This window comes from Ranitomeya variabilis, chromosome 1, assembly GCF_051348905.1.
Source record: "Ranitomeya variabilis isolate aRanVar5 chromosome 1, aRanVar5.hap1, whole genome shotgun sequence".
Classification (NCBI taxonomy): Eukaryota; Metazoa; Chordata; class Amphibia; order Anura; family Dendrobatidae; genus Ranitomeya; species Ranitomeya variabilis.
The window spans coordinates 21460278-21483638 of record NC_135232.1 but is presented as its reverse complement, the minus strand read 5'-3'; the positions used below and the strand labels follow the sequence as shown (position 1 = coordinate 21483638).

The window sequence follows — 23361 nt, the reverse complement described above, 5'->3', positions numbered from 1 at the left end:
GACAGGTTGTATTCACAGAAGTGTGATTGACTTGGAGGTGTTTAAGTGTTCCCTTCATTTTTTGAGCAGTGTATCTCCTGCAGGCAGGGGATAGGCCTGGGAAGCAAAACTCTGCAGGACACAGTGGTGTTAACCGCTTACCGACATCGGGCGTAAAAGTATCTCTCTCCCTTGGATGTGGGCTCCGGCGGTGAGCCCACATCTTTCCGGGGACATGTCAGCTGTTTTGAACAGGTGACGTGCCCACAATAGCCGCGGGTGGAATCGCGATCCGCCCACTGAAATTAACTAGTTAAATGCTGCTGTCAAATGCTGGCAGCGGCATTTAAATGGCGCTTCTGGCAATCATGCCGGAAATACACACACTGGTGACCTGCGGCACGTGATCGGCACGTGTGTCGGCATGACAACCTGAGGTCTTCTGGAGACCTCTATGGTTGTTGATGCCGGATTGCTGTGAGCGCCACCCAGTGGTTTGCTCTCATAGCAAGTCAGCAATTCTGATCATCGCCCCTATGTAGCAGGGCCGATCGCGTTGTGGCAGCTTCTAGTCTCCTATAGAGGCTATTGAAACATGGCAAAAGTAAAAAAAAAAATGGGTTTAAAAATATAAAAGTTCAAATCACCCCCCTTCCGCCCCATTCAAAATAAAACAAAAATAAAATCAAACATAAACATATTTGATATCGCTACTTTCAGAATCGCCTGATCAATAAAAAAAAGGATTAACCTGATCGCTAAACGGCGTAGTGAGAAAAGAGTCAAAACACCAGAATTACGTTTTTTTGGTCACCGCGACATTGCATTAAAATGCAATAACTGGCGATCAAAAAATCGTATCTGCACAAAAATGGTATCATTAAAAACGTCAGCTCGGTGCGCAAAAAATAATCCCTCACTCAACCTGAGATCATGAAAAATGGAGACGCTACGGGTATCGGAAAATGGCATTTTTGTGTTTGTTTTTTTTTAGTTTGGAAATTTTTTTCACCTCTGAGATAAAAAAGAACCTAGACATGTTTGGTGTCTGTGAACTCGTAATGACCTGGAGAATCAAATGGCAGGTCAATTTTAGCATTTAGTGAACCTAGCAAAAAAGCCAGAGTGGGATTTCACTTTGTTTGCAATTTCTTCACACTTGGGATTTCTTTCCCGTTTTCTGTTACACGACACGGTAAAACCAATGATGTCGTTCAAAAGTACAAATCGTTCCGCAAAAAATGAGCCCTCACATGGCCATATTAACAGAAAAATAAAAAGAGTTATGGCTCTGGGAAAAAGGGGAGCGAAAAACGAAAACGCTAAACCGAAAAAAAAAAGCTCCGGTCATGAAGGGGTTAAATACTTGCATAGTCTGGCCACACTTCTTTATAGCTGGGTGAAGACTCTCCAACAACCTAGGAATGTAGCTGTGCTGGAAGTTTTGCAGAAGCAGTTCAGTGAGATGGTCTGACACTGGGAGGAGCAGAGCGGTGAACACAGTGAGTAGGACTATGGTTACCAACTATGCAAGACAAGGGCATGACAGTGTCAGCATCTCTGCTCACAAAGAGAAAGTGATTGAAAGATCGTCTGAGCACAGAGCAGCAGGTCAAAGCAGCTTTGAAATGTGCACAGATTACAGTGTAAAACCAGCACTTTCAGCATGGGGTTTAACATTACAAAGGTTCAGAACTTTGCAAAGTCTGATCAATAAATAAATGAAGAGTAAACATTCCAGAGTACTACATTGTAGCTGCAGTTGTGTCCAGTTCACAGATGAGGATTTTTTTTACCACGTATTGGTTTCCACGATCATCGATTATCTGGACACGAAAGCAGCAAAAATGTCTCCTTGGAATATTAACGTGTAGTTTAACTTTTTCTTTATGGATCGGCTTTTCCAACGTTATGAGTCTGTGATCTTCTCCATGACATTAATTTGCTTCCAATTCTCCTAAACTCCAGGCTGAATGACCTGTTCTGACTGCCTGCTCTGCGCTCTTTTAGAAGCTGCTTTGAACTGCTGCTCGGCCCTTCTGTCTCTACGTTCTGACGTCTGCGGCGATGCATGAGGCGGAGCCGGCCGTGTTGATAGATATGCTTTAATATCGTCATGTTACACTACACACACCAGTAACACTGATAAATACTGCGATGGAAATGTTAAAAAAAAAAATATTATACAAGTTTACAGATCCCAACAGAAAAACACATCGGATCTCAGAATAAATAATACGACGACGCAAAAAAACAAACAAAAAAAATCAGAAAAAGGACGTTTAACCTCTTCTGTGCCAAAGGGTCACGTGTCCCTGCAACGAGCCGAGGCCCCTTCAGACCCAGAGAGGGCACTCTCCACTGACCCAGCTCTACAAGGGTTAAGGCAGAACATATCCTACATCATGAGTACAGCGATGGGGGGGCGGAGCGGAGGAAGAACAGAACAGTGACCGGCCAAAAGTATGTACACCCCCAATTATTACACCCGACTGGACCATCCCTCTGAGTTCTCCAGGAAGTGGCTGGTGAATGTATCTGCACACTTTGCGGATGGCAGATGGGTCCCTCGGACACACAGACTGCGGGTGGTCTAACTGCCTGGTGCGGGGTAATCAATGGTCTGGATATTGCCTAAAATCTCATTCTCTGGTCATGTGAGCGCGGGATACGTATATAACATACAGCAGGATATGATGGGTGGCCATATAATTTATATCACAAGAGTAGATTCATGGGGCTCAATAATCATAAATATCTCCTTGTACTGACAGGAGGAGAGTGAGAGCTATAATCCATTCAGATCAAGTCCATTACTTCCCTCCAGGGGGAGCCATCACACAGATGTGGCCGTAATACCCATGTTCTGCCCTAGGGGGAGCGCTTACACAGGGATCTTTGGGCAGCATCAGGACATACCCCTGCTGACCACTAGATGGCTCTATTATCCAGGTCTGTCCAGGCAGGAAGATGAGATCTGGGGGGCTGTTTGTAGCATCATGCTTGTCGTCACTGAGCAGCCCCCATTACAACGCAGGGCCTCAGCGAGTCAGTAAGATGTGATTTGTTACCCCGCTGAGCCCCCCAGGCACAATGTGGGTTCCCGGCAAACAGCTCCTCCTATCTCAGCTTCCCGAACCCCTCAGAGAGTGATGGGCACTGTGGGGGACTCTCAGGAGATAAGGTGGTCTCAGCTTCCTGATGCCCTGGGCACTGTGGGGGACTCTCATGAGATAAGGTGGTCTCAGCTTCCTGAACCCCTGGGCACTGTGGGGGACTCTCAGGAGATAAGGTGGTCTCAGCTTCCTGAACCCCTGGGCACTGCGGGGGACTCTCAGGAGATAAGGTGGTCTCAGCTTCCCGACACCTTGGGCACTGTGGGGGACTCTCAGGAGATAAGGTGGTCTCCGTTTCCCGACACCTTGGGCACTGTGGGGGACTCTCAGGAGATAAGGTGGTCTCAGCTTCCCGATGCCCTGGGCACTGCGGGGGATTCTCTGGAGATAAGGTGGTCTCAGCTTCCCGATGCCCTGGGCACTGTGGGGGACTCTCTGGAGATAAGGTGGTCTCAGCTTCCCGATGCCCTGGGCACTGCGGGGGATTCTCTGGAGATAAGGTGGTCTCAGCTTCCCGATGCCCTGGGCACTGTGGGGGACTCTCTGGAGATAAGGTGGTCTCCGTTTCCCGACACCCTGGGCACTGTGGGGGACTCTCAGGAGATAAGGTGGTCTCAGCTTCCCGACGCCCTGGGCACTGTGGGGGACTCTCTGGAGATAAGGTGGTCTCAGCTTCCTGAACCCCTGGGCACTGCGGGGGACTCTCAGGAGATAAGGTGGTCTCAGCTTCCCGACACCTTGGGCACTGTGGAGGACTCTCAGGAGATAAGGTGGTCTCAGCTTCCCGACGCCCTGGGCACTGTGGGGGACTCTCAGGAGATAAGGTGGTCTCAGCTTCCCGACACCCTGGGCACTGTGGGGGACACTCTGGAGATAAGGTGGTCTCCGCTTCCTGAACCCCTGGGCACTGTGGGGGACTCTCTGGAAATGGGGGTACTATAGGGTGGTCTCTAGGACATCAGGGACAGACACAACTACTCCTCCAGCGGCCCCTCGTCTCTGCCAGGACTGGGGAGACGCTCACAACATACGAGGGTCCGCGTGAGAGACGCAAGTGACGAGGACTGAATGGGTGGGTGGGTGCGGACAGTGTGCGGCCGACTCCTCCAGTGGACTCACCTTCACCTTCAGGACTCGGAGGGGGGGGGGCTGTAAAATATGGACATAAAACATGGAGACAGAAGAAACCAAATGATGGGGAATCTGGGGGTCTGCTGTGCACTATATGGGGGTCTCATGTACACTACATGGGGGGTCTGCTGTCCACTATATGGGGGTCTCCTGTGCACTATATGGGGGTCTCATGTACACTATATGGGGGGTCTTCTGTGCACTATATGGGGGTCTCATGTGCACTATATGGGGGTCTCATCTGCACAATATAGGGGTCTCCTGTGCACAATATAGGGGTCTCCTGAACACTATATGGGGGGGTCTGCTGCACACAATATGGGGTGGGGGTCTCCTGTGCATATATGGGGGGTCTCCTGGACACTATATGGGAGGTCTGCTGTGCACTATATGGGGAGTCTCCTGTACACAATATGGGGGTCTCCTCTGTACTACATGGGGGGTCTGCAGTGCACTATATGGAAGGTTCTACTGTGCTCTATATGGGACTGTCTCCCATGCACTATATGGTGGGGTCTCCCATGCACTATATGGTGGGGTCTCCTGTGCACTATATGGGGGTTTCCCGTGCACCTTATGGTGCGGTCTCTTGTGCTCTATATGGGGGTCTCCCATGCACTATATGGGGGGAGTCTCCCATGCATTATATGGGGGGAGTCTCCCATGCACTATATGGGGGTTTCCCGTGCACCTTATGGTGCGGTGTCTTGTGCACTTTTAGAGAGGGGTCTTCTGTGATTGGATTATAGCAGCTAGTGCACCATGGGGACCCCACTCTTTGTAGATCCCCTATGACTGACCCCTGTTATTTCTGCGGACCTCAAGTCTTGGCACAGGAGTGAACCCCACAACCTTGGACCTGCGCCGTACGAGCACATGAGGACCCCGGGTCTTGGCACGTTTCCTCTCGGTCCCTGAATACATCTAGTGACCGATGATGAGGGTGTATAATAATGAGCAGCGGCAGATGATGGGGGGACGCCGCTCATCCCTGCGCCCCCCACCAGTCCTGCTCCTCGGACCCTTCCTCTCAATCTAATAAATCATGTAAAATAAAAGGAGGTGGGTTTTTGGTTTCTCCTGGCTCCATGAACACAAACAGGTGCGTGTCCTACCATAGGAGGAAGCAATGGCTGTTAAGATTTACAGTAATCGTGGAATGCACAAATCACGGGCGCCGCCATTACTGGATGTGGCAGGCGGTGGAGGAGGTGGCTTGGCAGCACATGCAGGTGGGGTTAACAGATTTGGGGGGTATAAGGTCCAGATCCTCATCGTCAGGAATCTCATCTAATCGGTAACCGTCCTTCAGGAGCTGAATATTCAAGTCCTGATTAATCTGCTGTAAATGAGAAGAAGAAAAGGAAAAAGTGCAAATAATGTCAGAGAAACAATCAGTACATATCCTGTATTATACTCCAGAGCTGCACTCAATATTCTGCTGGTGCAGTCACTGTGTACATACATTACATTACTGATCCTGAGTTACATCCTGTATTATACCCCAGAGCTGCACTCACTATTCTGCTGGTGCAGTCACTGTGTACATACATTACATTACTGATCCTGAGTTACCTCCTGTATTATACCCCAGAGCTGCACTCACTATTCTGCTGGTGCAGTCACTGTGTACATACATTACATTACTGATCCTGAGTTACCTCCTGTAATATACCCCAGAGCTGCACTCACTATTCTGCTGGTGCAGTCACTGTGTACATACATTACATTACTGATCCTGAGTTACACCCTGTATTATACTCCAGAGCTGCACTCACTATTCTGCTGGTGCAGTCACTGTGTACATACATTACATTACTGATCCTGAGTTCATCCTGTATTATACCCCAGAGCTGCACTCACTATTCTGCTGGTGCAGTCACTGTGTACACACATTACATTACTGATCCTGAGTTACATCCTGTATTATACTCCAGAGCTGCACTCACTATTCTGCTGGTGCAGTCACTGTGTACATACATTACATTACTGATCCTGAGTTACATCCTGTATTATACCCCAGAGCTGCACTCACTATTCTGCTGGTGCAGTAACTGTGTACATACATTACATTACTGATCCTGAGTTACATCCTGTATTATACTCCAGAGCTGCACTCACTATTCTGCTGGTGCAGTCACTGTGTACATACATTACTGATCCTGAGTTACATCCTGTATTATACTCCAGAGCTGCACTCACTATTCTGCTGGTGCAGTCACTGTGTACATACATTACATTACTGATCCTGTGTTACACCCTGTATTATACTCCAGAGCTGCACTCACTATTCTGCTGGTGCAGTCACTGTGTACATACATTACATTACTGATCCTGAGTTACATCCTGTATTATACCCCAGAGCTGCACTCACTATTCTGCTGGTGCAGTCACTGTGTACATACATTACATTACTGATCCTGAGTTACATCCTGTATTATACCCCAGAGCTGCTCTCACTATTCTGCTGGTGCAGTCACTGTGTACATGCATTACATTACTGATCCTGAGTTACATCCTGTATTATACCCCAGAGCTGCACTCACTCTTCTGCTGGTGCAGCCACTGTGTACATACATTACATTACTGATCCTGAGTTACATCCTGTATTATACCCCAGAGCTGCACTCACTCTTCTGCTGGTGCAGTCACTGTGTACATACATTACATTACTGATCCTGAGTTACATCCTGTATTATACCCCAGAGCTGCACTCACTATTCTGCTGGTGCAGTCACTGTGTACATACATTACATTCCTCCTCCTGTATATACACACTGCACAGTACCACTCCTCCTCTCCTGTATACAGTACAGACCAAAAGTTTGGACACACCTTCTCATTTAAAGATTTTTCTGTATTATCATGACTATGAAAGTTGTACATTCACACTGAAGGCATCAAAACTATGAATTAACACATGTGGAATTATATACTTAACAAAAAAGTGTGAAACAACTGAAATTATGTCTTATATTCTAGGTTCTTCAATGTAGCCACCTTTTGCTTTGATAACTGCTTTGCACACTCTTGGCATTCTCTTGATGAGCTTCAAGAGGTAGTCACCGGGAATGGTTTTCACTTCACAGGTGTGACCTGTCAGGTTTAATAAGTGGGATTTCTTGCCTTATAAATGGGGTTGGGACCATCAGTTGTTTTGGGCAGAAGTCTGGTGGATACACAGCTGATAGTCCTACTGAATAGACTGTTAGAATTTGTATTATGGCAAGAAAAAAACAGCTAAGTAAAGAAAAACGAGTGGCCATCATTACTTTAAGAAATGAGGGTCAGTCAGTCCGAAAAACTGGGAAAACTTTGAAAGTGTCTTCATGGTAAAATAGCTGCCAGGAAACCACTGCTAAGGACAGGCAACAAGCAGAAGAGACTTGTTTGGGCTAAAGAACACAAGGAATGGACATTAGACCAGTGGAAATCTGTGCTTTGGTCTGATGAGTCCAAATTTGACATCTTTGGTTCCAACCACCGTGTCTTTGTGCGATGCAGAAAAGGTGAACGGATGGACTCTACATGCCTGGTTCCCACCGTGAAGCATGGAGGAGGAGGTGCGATGGTGTGGGGGGGCTTTGCTGGTGACACTGTTGGGGATTTATTCAAAATTGAAGGCATACTGAACCAGCATGGCTACCACAGCATCTTGCAGCAGCATGCAATGTTTGCGTTCAGTTGGACCATCATTTATTTTTCAACAGGACAATGACCCCAAACACACCTCGAGGCTGTAAGCACCCCCACACCATCACACCTCCTCCTCCATGCTTCACGGTGGGAACCAGGCATGTAGAGTCCATCAATTCACCTTTTCTGCGTCGCACAAAGACACGGTGGTTGGAACCAAAGATCTCAAATTTGGACTCATCAGACCAAAGCACAGATTTCCACTGGTCTAATGTCCATTCCTTGTGTTCTTTAGCCCAAACAAGTCTCTTCTGCTTGTTGCCTGTCCTTAGCAGTGGTTTCCTGGCAGCTATTTTACCATGAAGGCCTGCTGCACAAAGTCTCCTCTTAACAGTTGTTGTAGAGATGTGTCTGCTGCTAGAACTCTGTGTGGCATTGACCTGGTCTCTAATCTGAGCTGCTGTTAACCTGCGATTTCTGAGGCTGGTGACTCGGATAAACTTATCCTCAGAAGCAGAGGTGACTCTTGGTCTTCCTTTCCTGGGGCGGTCCTCATGTGAGCCAGTTTCTTTGTAGCGCTTGATGGTTTTTGCCACTGCACTTGAGGACACTTTCAAAGTATTCCTAATTTTTCAGACTGACTTGACCTTCATTTCTTAAAGTAATGATGGCCACTCGTTTTTCTTTACTTAGCTGCTTTTTTCTTGCCATAATACAAATTCTAACAGTCTATTCAGTAGGACTATCAGCTGTGTATCCACCAGACTTCTGCACAACACAACTGATAGTCCCAACCCCATTTATAAGGCAAGAAATCCCACTTATTAAACCTGACAGGGCACACCTGTGAAGTGAAAACCATTCCCGGTAACTACCTCTTGAAGCTCATCAAGAGAATGCCAAGAGTGTGCACAGCAGTCATCAAAGCAAAAGGGGGCTACTTTGAAGAACATAGAATATAAGACATTATTTCAGTTGTTTCACACTTTTTTTGTTAAGTATATAATTCCTCATGTGTTAATTCATAGTTTTGATGCCTTCAGTGTGAATGTACAATTTTCATAGTCATGAAAATACAGAAAAATCTTTAAATGAGAAGGTGTGTCCAAACTTTTGGTCTGTACTGTATATACACTGCACAGTACTACTCCTCCTGTATATATACACTGCACAGTACCACTCCTCCTGTATATATACACTGCACAGTACCACTCCTCCTGTATATATACACTGCACAGTACCGCTCCTCCTCTCCTGTATACTTTCCAGTCTGATGATTACGGGGTAGGGTAAGAAGTCACGGGGTGGTCTGTAGAGGTGGATGGTCTCACATCACATACAGAATAAATCTCAGACCTACCTCAGCGGATGAGTAACCTGAAGACGAATATCGAGACATGTCAAAGTCATCATCACTAGAGAGATACAAAAATGGCAAGGAAAGTAAGTAAGGGGGAGAGAGATACAAGATAGATAGATGTGAAATACATATATACAGTATCCGCCAAAAGTTTGTACACCCCTATTCATGCAGTGGTTTTCCTTCTTCATGTAATGTTGCACATTGTAGATTCAGACTGAAAGCAGCAAAACCACAAAGGAATAAATATGGGAACCAAGTCCCTGCTTATTCCCTGATGACAGAGAGAAAGTGACGGGGTGTGAGGCTGACATCAGATCTAAGGTGGAAGACATTCTGTGGTTTGTGTCACACGTCTTTTTTCTCTCCTTGTTCCAATATTTGTTCCTTTGTGGTTTTGCTGCCTTCAATCTAAATCTACAATGTGCACATTCCAGTAAGAACAAGGAAAACCAAATGTCGAAATGTTTGACTGGTACTGTAAATATATCTGAGATAAACAGATAACAGATAAATAGACAGATGATACTTCCAACCTTTTCCCACATATCAGGCTTCAAACATAAAGATACCAAATGTAAATTTTTGGTGAAGAATCAACAACAAGTGGAACACAATTGTGAAGTTGAACAAAATTATTGGTTGTTTTACATTTTTGTGGAGATTCAAACACTGAAAAGTGGGGCGTGCAATATTATTCGGCCCCTTTACTTTCAGTGCAGAAGTTCATTGTGGATCTCTGAATGATCCAATGTTGTCCTAAATGCCCAATGATGATAAATAGAATCCACCTGTGTGTAATCAAGTCTCCGTATAAATGCACCTGCTCTGTGATAGTCTCAGGGTTCTGTGTGAAGCACAAAGAGCATCATGAAGACCAAGGAACACAACAGACAGGTCTGTGATACTGTTGTGGAGAAGTTTAAAGCCGGATTCGGATACAAAATGATTTCCAAAACTTTAACCATCCCAAGGAGCACTGTGCAAGCGATCATATTGAAATGGAAGGAGTATCATACCACTGCAAATCTACCAAGACCCGGCCGTCCCTCTAAACTTTCATCTCAAACAAGGAGAAGACTGATCAGAGATGCAGTCAAGAGGCCCATGATCACTCTGGATGAACTGCAGAGATCTACAGCTGAGGTGGGACAGTCTGTCCATAGGACAACAATCAGTCGTACACTGCACAAATCTGGCCTTTATGGAAGAGTGGCAAGAAGAAAGCCATTTCTCAAACATATCCATAAAGTGTTGTTTAAAGTTTGCAACAAGCCACCGGGGAGACACACCAAACATGTGGAAGAAGGTGCTCTGCTCAGATGAAACCAAAATAGAACTTTTCGGCAACAATGCCAAACGATATGTTTGGCGTAAAGGCAACACAGCTCATCACCCTAAACACACCATCCCCACTGTCAAACATGGTGGTGGCAGCATCATGGTTTGGGTCTGCTTTTCTTCAGCAGGGACAGGGAAGATGGTTAAAATTGATGGGAAGATGGATGGAGCCAAATACAGGACCATTCTTGAAGAAAACCTGTAGGAGTCTGCAAAAGACCTGAGACTGGGACGGAGATTTGTCTTCCAACAAGACAATGATCCCAAACATAAAGCAAAATCTACAATAGAATAATAGAATGGTTCACAAATAAACGTATCCAGGTGTTAGAATGGTCAAGTCACAGTCCAGACCTCAATCCAATCGAGAATCTATGGAAAGAGCTGAAAACTGCTGTTCACAAACGATCTCCATCAAACCTCACTGAGCTCGAGCTGTTTGCCGAGGAAGAATGGGCAAGAATTTCAGTCTCTCGATGTACAAAACTGATAGAGACAAACCCCAAGCGACTTGTAATCGCAGCAAAAGGTGCGCAACAAAGTATTAAGTTACAGGGGCCGAATAATATTGCACGCCCCACTTTTCAGTTTATGAATTTCCACAAAAATTTTAAATAACCAATAAATTTCGTTCAACTTCACAATTGTGTTCCACTTGTTGTTGATTCTTCACCAAAAATTTACATTTGGTATCTTTATGTTTGAAGCCTGATATGTGGAAAAAGGCTGAAAACTTCCAGGGGGCCAAATACTTTCGCAAAGCACTGTGGATAGATAGATAGATAGATAGATAGATAGATAGATAGATAGATAGATAGATAGATAGATAGATAGATAGATAGATAATACAGGTCTACAAAAAAATATTTGTTGTAATCATCGCAGGTGACTTTGCACTTTTCTGAATCATCTTTTTGTCCTGATTTCAATGTCTATAGTTTTTCTGTAGCACATATAGTTTCCATGGAGCAGCATCATTACTAAAAGGTACAGGGAATATACTGGTGACATTAAGAAAACAGTAATCTACATATCAGAAACAAATGCTTCACCGTACAAAAGAGTTTTTATTGAACCAAAATAATTTCACATGCAAAATAGAAACCAAAATATGAGCAGAAATTAAAAGTGCTACATAAGACTGCCGGTGATACGATTTGTCAGGGTTGTCCCTATATAACATCCAACAGTGATCTGCCATCATTGATTCATTCCAAAAACCCTGGTAGCGGTGATCCATTACTTTAACCCCTTAGTGACAGAACCAATTGGCAGCTTAATGACCGGGCCAATTTTTACAATTCTGACCACTGTCACTTTATGAGGTTATAACTCTTGAACGCTTTAACGGATCCCGCTGATTATGAGAATATTTTCTGGTGACATATTGTATTTCATGTTAGTGGTAAAATTTATTTCATATAACTTGCATTTATTTATGAAAAAAAACTAAATATGGCAAAAATTGTGAATAGTTAGCAATTTTCAAACTTTGAATTTTTATGGCCTTAAATCACAGAGATATGTTAATAAGTAACATTTACCACATGTCTACTTTACATCAGCACAATTTTGGAACCAACATTTTATTTAATAGGAAGTTATAAGGGTTAAAAGTAGACCAGCGATTTCTCATTTTTCCAACATCATATTTTTTTTTAGGGACCACATCACATTTGAAGTCACTTTGAGGGGTCTATATGATGGAAAATACCCAAGTTTGACACCATTCTAAAAACTGCACCCCTCAAGGTGCTCAAAACCACATTCAAGAAGTTAATTAACCCTTTACGTGCTTCACAGGAACTAAAGCAATGTGTTAGAAAAAATGAACATTTAACTTTCTTTCACAAACATTTTATTTCAGAACCAATTTTTTTTATTTTCACAAATGTAAAAAGAGAAAATGAACCAGAAAATTTGTTGTGCAATTTCTCCTGAATATGCCGATAACCCATATGTGGGGGTAAACCACTGTTTGAGCGCATGGCAGAGCTCAGAAGGGAAGGAGCGCCGTTTGACTTTTTCAACGCAGAATTGAGATCGGACGCATGTCACATTTGGAGAGCCCCTGATGTGCCTAAACAGAGGAAACCCCCCAATTCTAACACCAACCCTAACCCCAACACACCCCTAACCCTAATCCCAACCCTAACCACACCCCTAACCCCGACACACCCCTAACCCTAATCCCAACCCTAACCACACCCGTAACCCCAACACACCCCTAACCATAGCCCCTGATGTGTCTAAACAGAGGAAACCCCCCAATACATAACTCCAACACACCCCTAACCCTAAACCCAACCCTAACATAACCACAAATCTAACCCTGACATTCCCTTAACCCTCATCCCAACCGTAAACGTAATCCTAACCCTAGCCCCAACCCTAACTTCAGCTCCTACCCTAACCCTAACTTTAGCCCCAACTAATCCTAAGTTTAGCCCCAACCCTAACCCTAACTTTAGCCTCAACTCTAACTTTAGCCCAACTCACTTTAGCCCAACTCTAATCCTAATGGAAATAAATATATATATTTTTTTATTATTGTTCCCTAACTAAGGGGGTGATAAAGGGGGGGTTGATTTACAATTTTGTTCAATTTTGATCACCGTGATGGGGTCTATCACAGTGATCAAAATGACCCAATAGGAAAAAAATCTCCTATTGTTGCCGGGTGCTGGCCAGCAGATCTCGGCAGGCGCACTGCGCATTCTCCCACCATTTTCTCCCGGAAGAAGACGGAGGCCCAGGGGACTTCAGGGGGCCATGCAGGGACACCAGCAGGTATCAGGGGGGGGGGAATATCGGGGACCCTATTTCTCTCTCCTCTGATGTGCGATCACATCAGAGGAGAGAGAAATTACATTTTTTCTTTTTTGAGGTCGCTGTTATACGGTTAATAACAGTGATCGCAACCCCGGGTCGGTAAAAACCAACCCAAAGCATGTTTTCTGGGGTCTCAGCTACCCCGGGTAGCTTAGACCCCAGAGAAAATTCGACTCTGGGGGGCACTATACACTTTTTCCACAGAACCGTTAATTAACAGCAATGTGGTTTAAGTACCCTTAACTACCGCCGTGAAAAGGCGTATTGGCGGTCGTTAAGGGGTTAATGTCCTCGTGAAACCGCTCACCTTGTTCATCGCTTACATCCCCAAGATTTTGAGGGAAGAAATCTAAATGTGAATGCAAAAAGTGCATTTTCAGAGACATGCTACATCCATGACACTGATATGCATTTAGGAGTTCCTCAACACCTTCAACATATTCTGGAGATTTTTGTTTTCCTAAGAAGTTTTCACAGATCCACTTGAAGCTTTTCCAAGATCTCAATTCCTTATCACTTAGAGTTCCTTCAAACACATCATCTCTCATAAGCTCTCTGATCTGAGGACCAACAAATACCCCTTCCTTCAGTTTTGCTGCTGAAATGCTGGAGAATTTCTGTGAAATGTACTGGAAACCTTGAGAATTTGTCATTGCCGTGGCTTTCACAAAGTTTTTAATCAATCCCAACTTTATATGTAGTGGAGGAAGAAAGATTTTTGTTGGAGCAACTAAAGGATTATGCTGAACATTGTCTCTACCTGGATTGTGTTAAAGTGTTATTTCTGTTTCGGTAATAACACACTTTGAAACAGAAGAGTCTTCTTCATGATGATGTCAACCTAGATGCAAGAAGTTCATCTTTATCTTTTGACAATGAAAGGTCTCTGATGAGATCATTTAATTCATGCTGAGTAAAGAGTTCTGGCTGCTCGGCGGCTCCATCAAGTACATACTCATCTTGACTTGAGATCTCCATGTCTTCGCCAGTAGCTTCAGCTCCATAGTCTTCATATTCTACTTCATTTTCATCCAATCCAGACAGGAACTGGGAAGGTACCATCATGTAGAACTGGTCTAATCGCAGATTCAAGTTCAGGGTAATTAATCTTATGTTTGTTCTTTGTAGAAAAGTTTGACAAAACAAAAGTAGCAGTCATCACAATGATTTTTGGCATAGCAACTTTCCTCATGTTCAACCAGTCACGAAGACCATTCGAACAACTTGAGTATATCACATGAGGGGCCCAGCTTTTGTCTTGATCACCAAGTGGACACTTAAAGTACATCTATTTAACCCCTTCAAGTCGCGGCCCTTTTTCGTTTTTGCGTTTTCGTTTTTCACTTCCCTCCTTCCCAGAGCCATAACTTTTTTATTTTTCTGTCAATACGGTCATGTGAGGGCTTATTTTTTGCGGGACGAGTTGTACTTTTGAACGACACCATTGGTTTTACCATGTCTTTTACTAGAAAACGGGGAAAAAATTCCAAGTGGGGTGAAATTGCAAAAAAAGTGCAGTCCCACACTTGTTTTTTGTTTGGCTTTTTTGCTAGATTCACTAAATGCTAAAACTAACCTGCCATTGTGATTCTCTACGAGTCATTACGAGTTCATAGACACCTAACATGTCTAGTTTATTTTTTATCCAAGTGGTGAAAAAAATTCAAAACTTTGCTTAAAAAAAAAAAAAAAAAAAAAAAGTGCCATTTTCCGATACCCGAAGCGTCTCCATTTTTCGTGATCTGGGGTCGGGTGAGGGCTTATTTTTTGCGCGCCAAGCTGACGTTTTTAATAATATCACATTTGTGCAGATACGTTCTTTTGATCGCCAGTTATTGCATTTTAACGCAATGTCGCGGCGACCAAAAAAACGTAATTCTGGAGTTTCGAAAAAAAAATTCGCTACGCTGTTTAGCGATCAGGTTAATGCTTTTTTTTTATTGATAGATCGGGCGATTTTGAACGCGGCGATACCAAATACGTGTAGGTTTGATTTTTTTTTTGTTTTATTTAGGATGGGGCGAAAGGGGGGTGTTTTAAACTTTTACATTTTTTATATTTTTTTCATATTTTTAAAAACATTTTATTTTTACTTGTGCCATGCTTCAATAGCCTCCATGGGAGGCTAGAAGCTGGCACAACTCGATTGGCTCAGCTACATAGCAGCGATCTGCTTGAAAAAGGATAAGGTCCGAAACGCGCGTTGGGGCAGACGCCACCGCCCGGACTCCAGTCTCACCGCGGTACCCCCACTATAGAGGTAATGGCTTTAGCTGATTTTTTCGGCATGTATATATTTTTCCTTGGTGGTAACTCTGGGTGGGTATGTGTAGTATGTTATTGCTAGTAGTCGGAGCTCAGACTAATAAGAGGTTATAATAATATCACTATCATCGTAGCAGTAATACTGGCTTGTGTCCACATTGTTGGACTATACACATAGCTATAGGTGCCTAGTGGTGGGCTCTTGTGCCGGGTATTGGTGTCAGTCACCTATGTAGCACACGGTATGTAGTAGGTGCTCCAGTTTCACCCTTTGTCCCAAATTTGGTCTGATGTGATGTTATGTTTTTAAATTGCTATTAATAAAGTTTATACTGAGTTTTTCTATATAAAAGTGACCAGTTGCATCATTTTTTCGTTCATGTTGTCCATATGTGGTATATAATGATGGGTCTGTTAGTCCTAATAGACACATGATCAGGGGTAATATGTTACAGTTTATTATGATCATGTGTCTTGGTCAGGTTTGTTATATATGCTCATTTCCGGCCGCCCGGCCGGAAGCGGTAGTTAAATGCCGCTGTCAGCGTTTGACAGCGGCATTTAACAGGTTAATAGCGGCGGGTGAATAGCGATTTCACCTGCCGCTATTGCGCGCACATGTCAGCTGTACAAAACAGCTGACATGTCGCGACTTTGATGTGGGCTCAGCGCCAGAGCCCACATCAAAGGGGGAGACACGTCATGCGCAGTAATAGTACGGCGGAGGTCGTGAAAGGGTTAATATCATGAGTGATTGAATGTACTTGGCCTTTTGGGGTAAAAGAACCATACACATAGCAGAATCTGTTCAGATGATTGATGCACTGACGGGGCATTTTTCTCCTTTAAATCAGATCAAACAGCAGATCAAACAGTTCAATGATGGTGACAAACTAAAAAAAAAAATGTGATGAGCCGACCGACTATATGTAGATATTTCTCCAGAGATGACAGAGGCAGCTTGCATTTAGAACTGTTGTTACTGGAGGTAATCTGGTAGATAACTATATACAGTGGTGAGGTAAACGGGTCAGCCTAGTCCTTACAGACAGGCAGTTTCTCAGTGTGATATTGGCGGCTTTCAGGTTCTCTCTCTGTGGAGACCCTCACTCAGTTACACATCAGTGGCTGAGCTGTTTTCTTCCTTCTGAGGTGACTTGTCCTCCCAGAAATGCAGTGAAAATCCTCTTACAATGGCGGCCGTCCACTGCCTTCCCTTCTATCTCCCTGTGGCAGGGCTCAGACCCCTGTAGAGGCCTGTCTCCTGTCAGAGAAATGCAGTGACAATCCTCTCACAATGGCGGCCATCTGCTGCCTTCCCTTCTATCTCCCTGTGGCAGGGCTCAGATCCCTGTAGAGGCCTGTCTCCTGTCAGAGAAATGCAGTGACAATCCTCTCAGAAGGGAAGGCAGCAGATGGCCGCCATTGTGAGAGGATTGTCACTGCATTTCTCTGACAGGAGACAGGCCTCTACAGGGATCTGAGCCCTGCCACAGGGAGATAGAAGGGAAGGCAGCAGATGGCCGCCATTGTATCTCCCTGTGGCAGGGCTCAGATCCCTGTAGAGGCCTGTCTCCTGTCAGAGAAATGCAGTGACAATCCTCTCACAATGGCGGCCATCTGCTGCCTTCCCTTCTATCTCGCTGTGGCAGGGCTCAGATCCCTGTAGAGGCCTGTCTCCTGTCAGAGAAATGCAGTGACAATCCTCTCACAATGGCGGCCATCTGCTGCCTTCCCTTCTATCTCGCTGTGGCAGGGCTCAGATCCCTGTAGAGGCCTGTCTCCTGCCAGAGAAATGCAGTGACAATCCTCTAACAATGGCGGCCGTCCGCTGCCTTCCCTCCTATCTCCCTGTGGCAGGGCTCAGATCCCTGTAGAGGCCTGTCTCCTGTCAGAGAAATGCAGTGACAATCCTCTCACAATGGCAGCCATCTGCTGCCTTCCCTTCTATCTCCCTGTGGCAGGGCTCAGATCCCTGTAGAGGCCTGTCTCCTGTCAGAGAAATGCAGTGACAATCCTCTTACAATGGCGGCCGTCCGCTGCCTTCCCTTCTATCTCCCTGTGGCAGGGCTCAGACCCCTGTAGAGGCCTGTCTCCTGTCAGAGAAATGCAGTGACAATCCTCTCACAATGGCGGCCATCCGCTGCCTTCCTTTCTATCTCCCTGTGGCAGGGCTCAGATCCCTGGAGAGGCCTGTCTCCTGTCAGAGTCTCACAATGGCGGCTGTCTGCTGCCTTCACTTCTATCTCCCTGTGGCAGGGCTCAGATCCCTGTAGAGGCCTGTCTCCTGTCAGAGTCTCACAATGGCGGCTGTCCGCTGCCTTCCCTTCTGTCTCCCTGTGGCAGGGCTCAGATCCCTGTAGAGGCCTGTCTCCTGTCAGAGTCTCACAATGGCGGCTGTCCGCTGCCTTCCCTCCTATCTCCCTGTGGCAGGGCTCGGATCCCTGTAGAGGCCTGTCTCCTGTCAGAGAAATGCAGTGACAATCCTCTCACAATGGCGGCCGTCTGCTGCCTTCCCTCCTATCTCCCTGTGGCAGGGCTCAGATCCCTGTAGAGGCCTGTCTCCTGTCAGAGTCTCACAATGGCGGCTGTCCCCTGCCTTCCTTTCTATCGCCCTGTGGCAGGGCTCAGATCCCTGTAGAGGCCTGTCTCCTGTCAGAGTCTCACAATGGCGGCCGTCCGCTGCCTTCACTTCTATCTCCCTGTGGCAGGGCTCGGATCCCTGTAGAGGCCTGTCTCCTGTCAGAGAAATGCAGTGACAATCCTCTCACAATGGCGGCCATCCGCTGCCTTCCCTTCTATCTCCCTGGGGCAGGGCTCAGATCCCTGTAGAGGCCTGTCTCCTGTCAGATTCTCACAATGGCGGCTGTCCACTGTCTTCCCTCCTATCTCCCTGTGGCAGGGCTCAGATCCCTGTAGAGGCCTGTCTCCTGTCAGAGTCTCACAATGGCGGCTGTCCGCTGCCTTCCCTTCTGTCTCCCTGTGGCAGGGCTCAGATCCCTGTAGAGGCCTGTCTCCTGTCAGAGTCTCAGAATGGCGGCCATCCGCTGCCTTCCCTCCTATCTCCCTGTGGCAGGGCTCAGATCCCTGTAGAGGCCTGTCTCCTGTCAGAGTCTCACAATGGCGGCCATCCGCTGCCTTCCCTCCTATCTCCCTGTGGCAGGGCTCAGATCCCTGTAGAGGCCTGTCTCCTGTCAGAGTCTCACAATGGCGGCTGTCCGCTGCCTTCCCTCCTATCTCCCTGTGGCAGGGCTCAGATCCCTGTAGAGGCCTGTCTCCTGTCAGAGTCTCACAATGGCGGCTGTCCGCTGCCTTCCCTTCTGTCTCCCTGTGGCAGGGCTCGGATCCCTGTAGAGGCCTGTCTCCTGTCAGAGTCTCACAATGGCGGCTGTCCGCTGCCTTCCCTCCTATCTCCCTGTGGCAGGGCTCAGATCCCTGGAGAGGCCTGTCTCCTGTCAGACTCTCACATACAAGTCCTTGCTGCCATCACCGTCCTTTTCTGACTGACTCAAATCTTACCGCCTCATAACAGTTAGCTCCTGCCCATAACATGTGACTTTCCGAGAAGCAGTCATTGGTTGACTGCGCTGTCAATGCTCCTTCCCATAAAACTCACTAAAACCTTTACTGATGTCCCTGTAAGAACATTCACAATTAAGCAAGACAAGCAAAGAAATGGGAATAACAGAGGAAAAACCACATACGTTGAAAATGCAGGAATAACGTAATAACAAAAATACTTCTATCTCAGATTTTTGGAATCAGCACATCAAACTCCATAACACAGACATACCACCTTTGCTGATGATTTTTTTTGTTGACCAGTGAGATAGATGATAGATAGATGATAAATAATAGACAGATAATAGATAGATACTAGATAGATAATAGATACTAGATAATAGATAGATTATATAATAGATAATATATTGATATAATAGTTAAACAATTAAAAAAACTCAAGGCAGAGTGCACACACATCATCCGTGGCAATATGTAAAATATAATATCATATCATATAAGATACCCACACCTCTGTGTGTGCCTACATGGATAATACAACAAGGACCATCGGAAAGTACAATCAACAGCAAAGAAGAACACCCGAATTTCGGGTGTTCTTCTTTACTGTTGATATATATAATAGATAGACAATAGATAGATAATAGATAAATAATAGATAATAGATAGATAATAGATAGATAATGGATATATAATAGTTACATAGTTACATAGTTATTAAGGTTGAAGGAAGACTTTAAGTCCATCTAGTTCACCCCATAGACTAACCTAACATGCCCTAACATGTTGATCCAGAGGAAGGCAAAAAAAACCCATGTGGCAAAGAGTAAGCTCCACATTGGGGAAAAAAATTCCTTCCCGACTCCACATACGGCAATCAGACTAGTTCCCTGGATCAACGCCCTATCAAGGAATCTAGTGTATATACCCTGTAACATTATACTTTTCCAGAAAGGCATCCAGTCCCCTCTTAAATGTAAGTAATGAATCACTCATTACAACATCATACGGCAGAGAGTTCCATAGTCTCACTGCTCTTACTGTAAAGAATCCGCGTCTGTTATTATGCTTAAACCTTCTTTCCTCCAGACGTAGAGGATGCCCCCTTGTCCCTGTCTCAGGTCTATGATTAAAAAGATCATCAGAAAGGTCTTTGTACTGTCCCCTCATATATTTATACATTAACATAAGATCACCCCTTAGTCTTCGTTTTTCCAAACTAAATAGCCCCAAGTGTAATAACCTATCTTGGTATTGCAGACCCCCCAGTCCTCTAATAACCTTGGTCGCTCTTCTCTGCACCCGCTCCAGTTCAGCTATGTCTTTCTTATACACCGGAGACCAGAACTGTGCACAGTATTCTAAGTGTGGTCGCACTAGTGACTTGTATAGAGGTAAAATTATGTTCTCCTCATGAGCATCTATGCCTCTTTTAATACATCCCATTATTTTATTTGCCTTTGTAGCAGCTGCCTGACACTGGCCACTGAATATGAGTTTGTCATCCACCCATACACCCAGGTCTTTTTCATTGACGGTTTTACCCAGAGTTTTAGAATTAAGCACATAGTTATACATCTTATTACTTCTACCCAAGTGCATGACCTTACATTTATCCCCATTAAAGCTCATTTGCCATTTATCAGCCCAAGCTTCTAGTTTACATAAATCATCCTGTAATATAAAATTGTCCTCCTCTGTATTGATTACCCTGCAGAGTTTAGTGTCATCTGCAAATATTGAAATTCTACTCTGAATGCCCCCTACAAGGTCATTAATAAATATGTTAAAAAGAAGAGGGCCCAATACTGACCCCTGTGGTACCTCACTGCTAACCGCGACCCAGTCCGAGTGTGCTCCATTAATAACCACCCTTTGTTTCCTATCCCTGAGCCAGCTCTCAACCCACTTACACATATTTTCCCCTATCCCCATTACTCTCATTTTATGTAACAACCTTTTGTGTGGCACCGTATCAAAAGCTTTTGAAAAGTCCATATACACTACATCTACTGGGTTCCCTTGGTCCAGTCCGGAACTTACCTCTTCATAGAAGCTGATCAAATTAGTCTGACATGAACGGTCCCTAGTAAACCCGTGCTGATACTGGGTCATGAGGTTATTCCTCTTCAGATACTCCAGTATAGCGTCCCTTAGAATGCCCTCCAGGATTTTACCCACAGTAGAGGTTAAGCTTACTGGCCTATAATTACCGAGTTCAGTTTTTGCCCCTTTTTTGAATATTGGCACCACATTTGCTATACGCCAGTCCTGTGGTACAGACCCTGTTATTATGGAGTCTTTAAAGATTAAAAATAATGGTCTATCAATGACTGTACTTAGTTCCTGCAGTACTCGGGGGTGTATCCCATCCGGGCCCGGAGATTTGTCAATTTTAGTGATTTTTAGACGCCGCTGTACTTCCTGCTGGGTTAAGCAGGTGACATTTAATTGGGAATTTTTATCACTAGTCATATTGGCTGCCATGGGATTTTCTTTTGTAAATACTGATGAAAAAAAGTCATTTAGCATATTGGCTTTTTCCTCATCCTCATCCACCATTTCACCCAGACTATTTTTAAGGGGGCCAACACTATCATTTTTTAGTTTCTTACTATTTATATAGTTAAAGAATATTTTGGGATTATTTTTACTCTCTCTGGCAATGAGTCTCTCTGTCTCAATCTTTGCTGCCTTGATTTGCTTTTTACAGAATTTATTTAATTTTCTGTATTTATTTAATGCCTCCTCACTACCTACTTCCTTTAATTCTCTAAATGCTTTCTTGTTGTCACTTATTGCGCCCCTTACAGCTCTATTTAGCCATATTGGTTTCCTTCTATTTCTAGTATGTTTATTCCCATACGGTATATACTGTGCACAGGTCCTATCCAGGATGCTAATAAACGTCTCCCATTTTCTTTGTGTATTTTTATGTCTCAGGATATCGTCCCAGTTAATTGCACCAAGATCATCAGATAGATAATAGATAGATAATAGATAAATAATAATCTAATAATAATAAAAGATAGATAATAGATATTAGATAGATAATAGATATATAATAGATACTAGATAGGTAATAGATAGATAAGATAGATAATAGATAGATAATAAATAGATAGACAGATACTGTAACAGATAAATAATAGATAGACAGATTAATAGATGATAGATAGATAGACAGATAGATAGATAAATAAATAAGATAGATAATAGATAGTAGATAGATAAATTATTAGATAGATAGATAATAGATATTAGATAGATAATAGATAAATAATAATCTATTAATAATAATAATAATAATAAATAATAAAAGATAGATAATAGATATATAATAGATACTAGATAGATACTAGATAGGTAATAGATAGATAATAGATAGATAATAGATAGATAATAGATAGATAATAAATAGATAGACAGATACTGTAACAGATAAATAATAGATAGACAGATTAATAGATGATTGATAGATAGACAGATAGATAGATAAATAAATAGGATAGATAATAGATAGTAGATAGATAAATTATTAGATAGATAGATAATAGATAACAGATGGATAAATAGATCATTATTAGATAGACTGTTACCTGTCTGTGTCCAGGGCTACGAGCGGCTTCTCGTCGGGGCTCTGGTCTAGAGAGGAGTATCCTTTGTTCGGGACGACCAGTCTGGGAAATAAAGAGACACAATGCATCAGTCCACACGGCTGTGAAGACTCCGGTACAGCAGCGGGCGCCGTTGTCATCCAGGGATCGGTAAGAGTATAATTTGCACTGGTTTCAGCCAATCACATGAAGCCCTGACGCACCCTTCCCTTCCCGCCGTGTAGCGGTACCTTGTTCGGGCCATCACGTTGTTCTTTTTGGGCTGCTGATTCACCGGACTCCCGACATTCCCGTTCTTCAGTGACCCCTTCCGGGCCATCTCCCGCTGCTTCTCTGTAACACAGCGTAATAACGTTATTATTAAACAGGAGGAGAAAAAGGAGCAGAGAACAGGAGGCAAGAGCAGTGGGGTCCGGGCCCACCGTATGTGTACACAGGGAGCCGACCCCAATATGAGGCCCGGATATCAGCCCCAATCACCGAGTCCATGCGGCTTCTCATATATCTAATATACAGCACAGAGACGATGTCTTCTAGTCAGTCACCTCTAGAGCTGTATTCA

At 44.4% G+C, this 23361-nt stretch overlaps 1 protein-coding gene across 4 annotated transcripts in view; it reads right to left on the bottom strand.

The window, feature by feature from the left end:
* Window positions 1-2068: 2068 nt before the first annotated feature.
* Window positions 2069-23361, bottom strand: part of FAM219A (family with sequence similarity 219 member A) — a 122276-nt gene continuing 100983 nt past the window's right edge. For 3 of the 4 annotated variants that reach the window (XM_077281378.1, XM_077281381.1, XM_077281379.1), the window contains 4 exons: window positions 23030-23132; window positions 22782-22862; window positions 9223-9277; window positions 2069-5568 (listed from right to left, as the gene is read on the bottom strand). In XM_077281378.1, the coding sequence (XP_077137493.1) occupies window positions 5410-5568; window positions 9223-9277; window positions 22782-22862; window positions 23030-23132 (398 nt within the window). In that variant the 3' untranslated portion in view covers window positions 2069-5409. The remainder of the gene's footprint in view (window positions 5569-9222; window positions 9278-22781; window positions 22863-23029; window positions 23133-23361) is intronic. The other variant, XM_077281380.1, reaches the window with a different exon arrangement.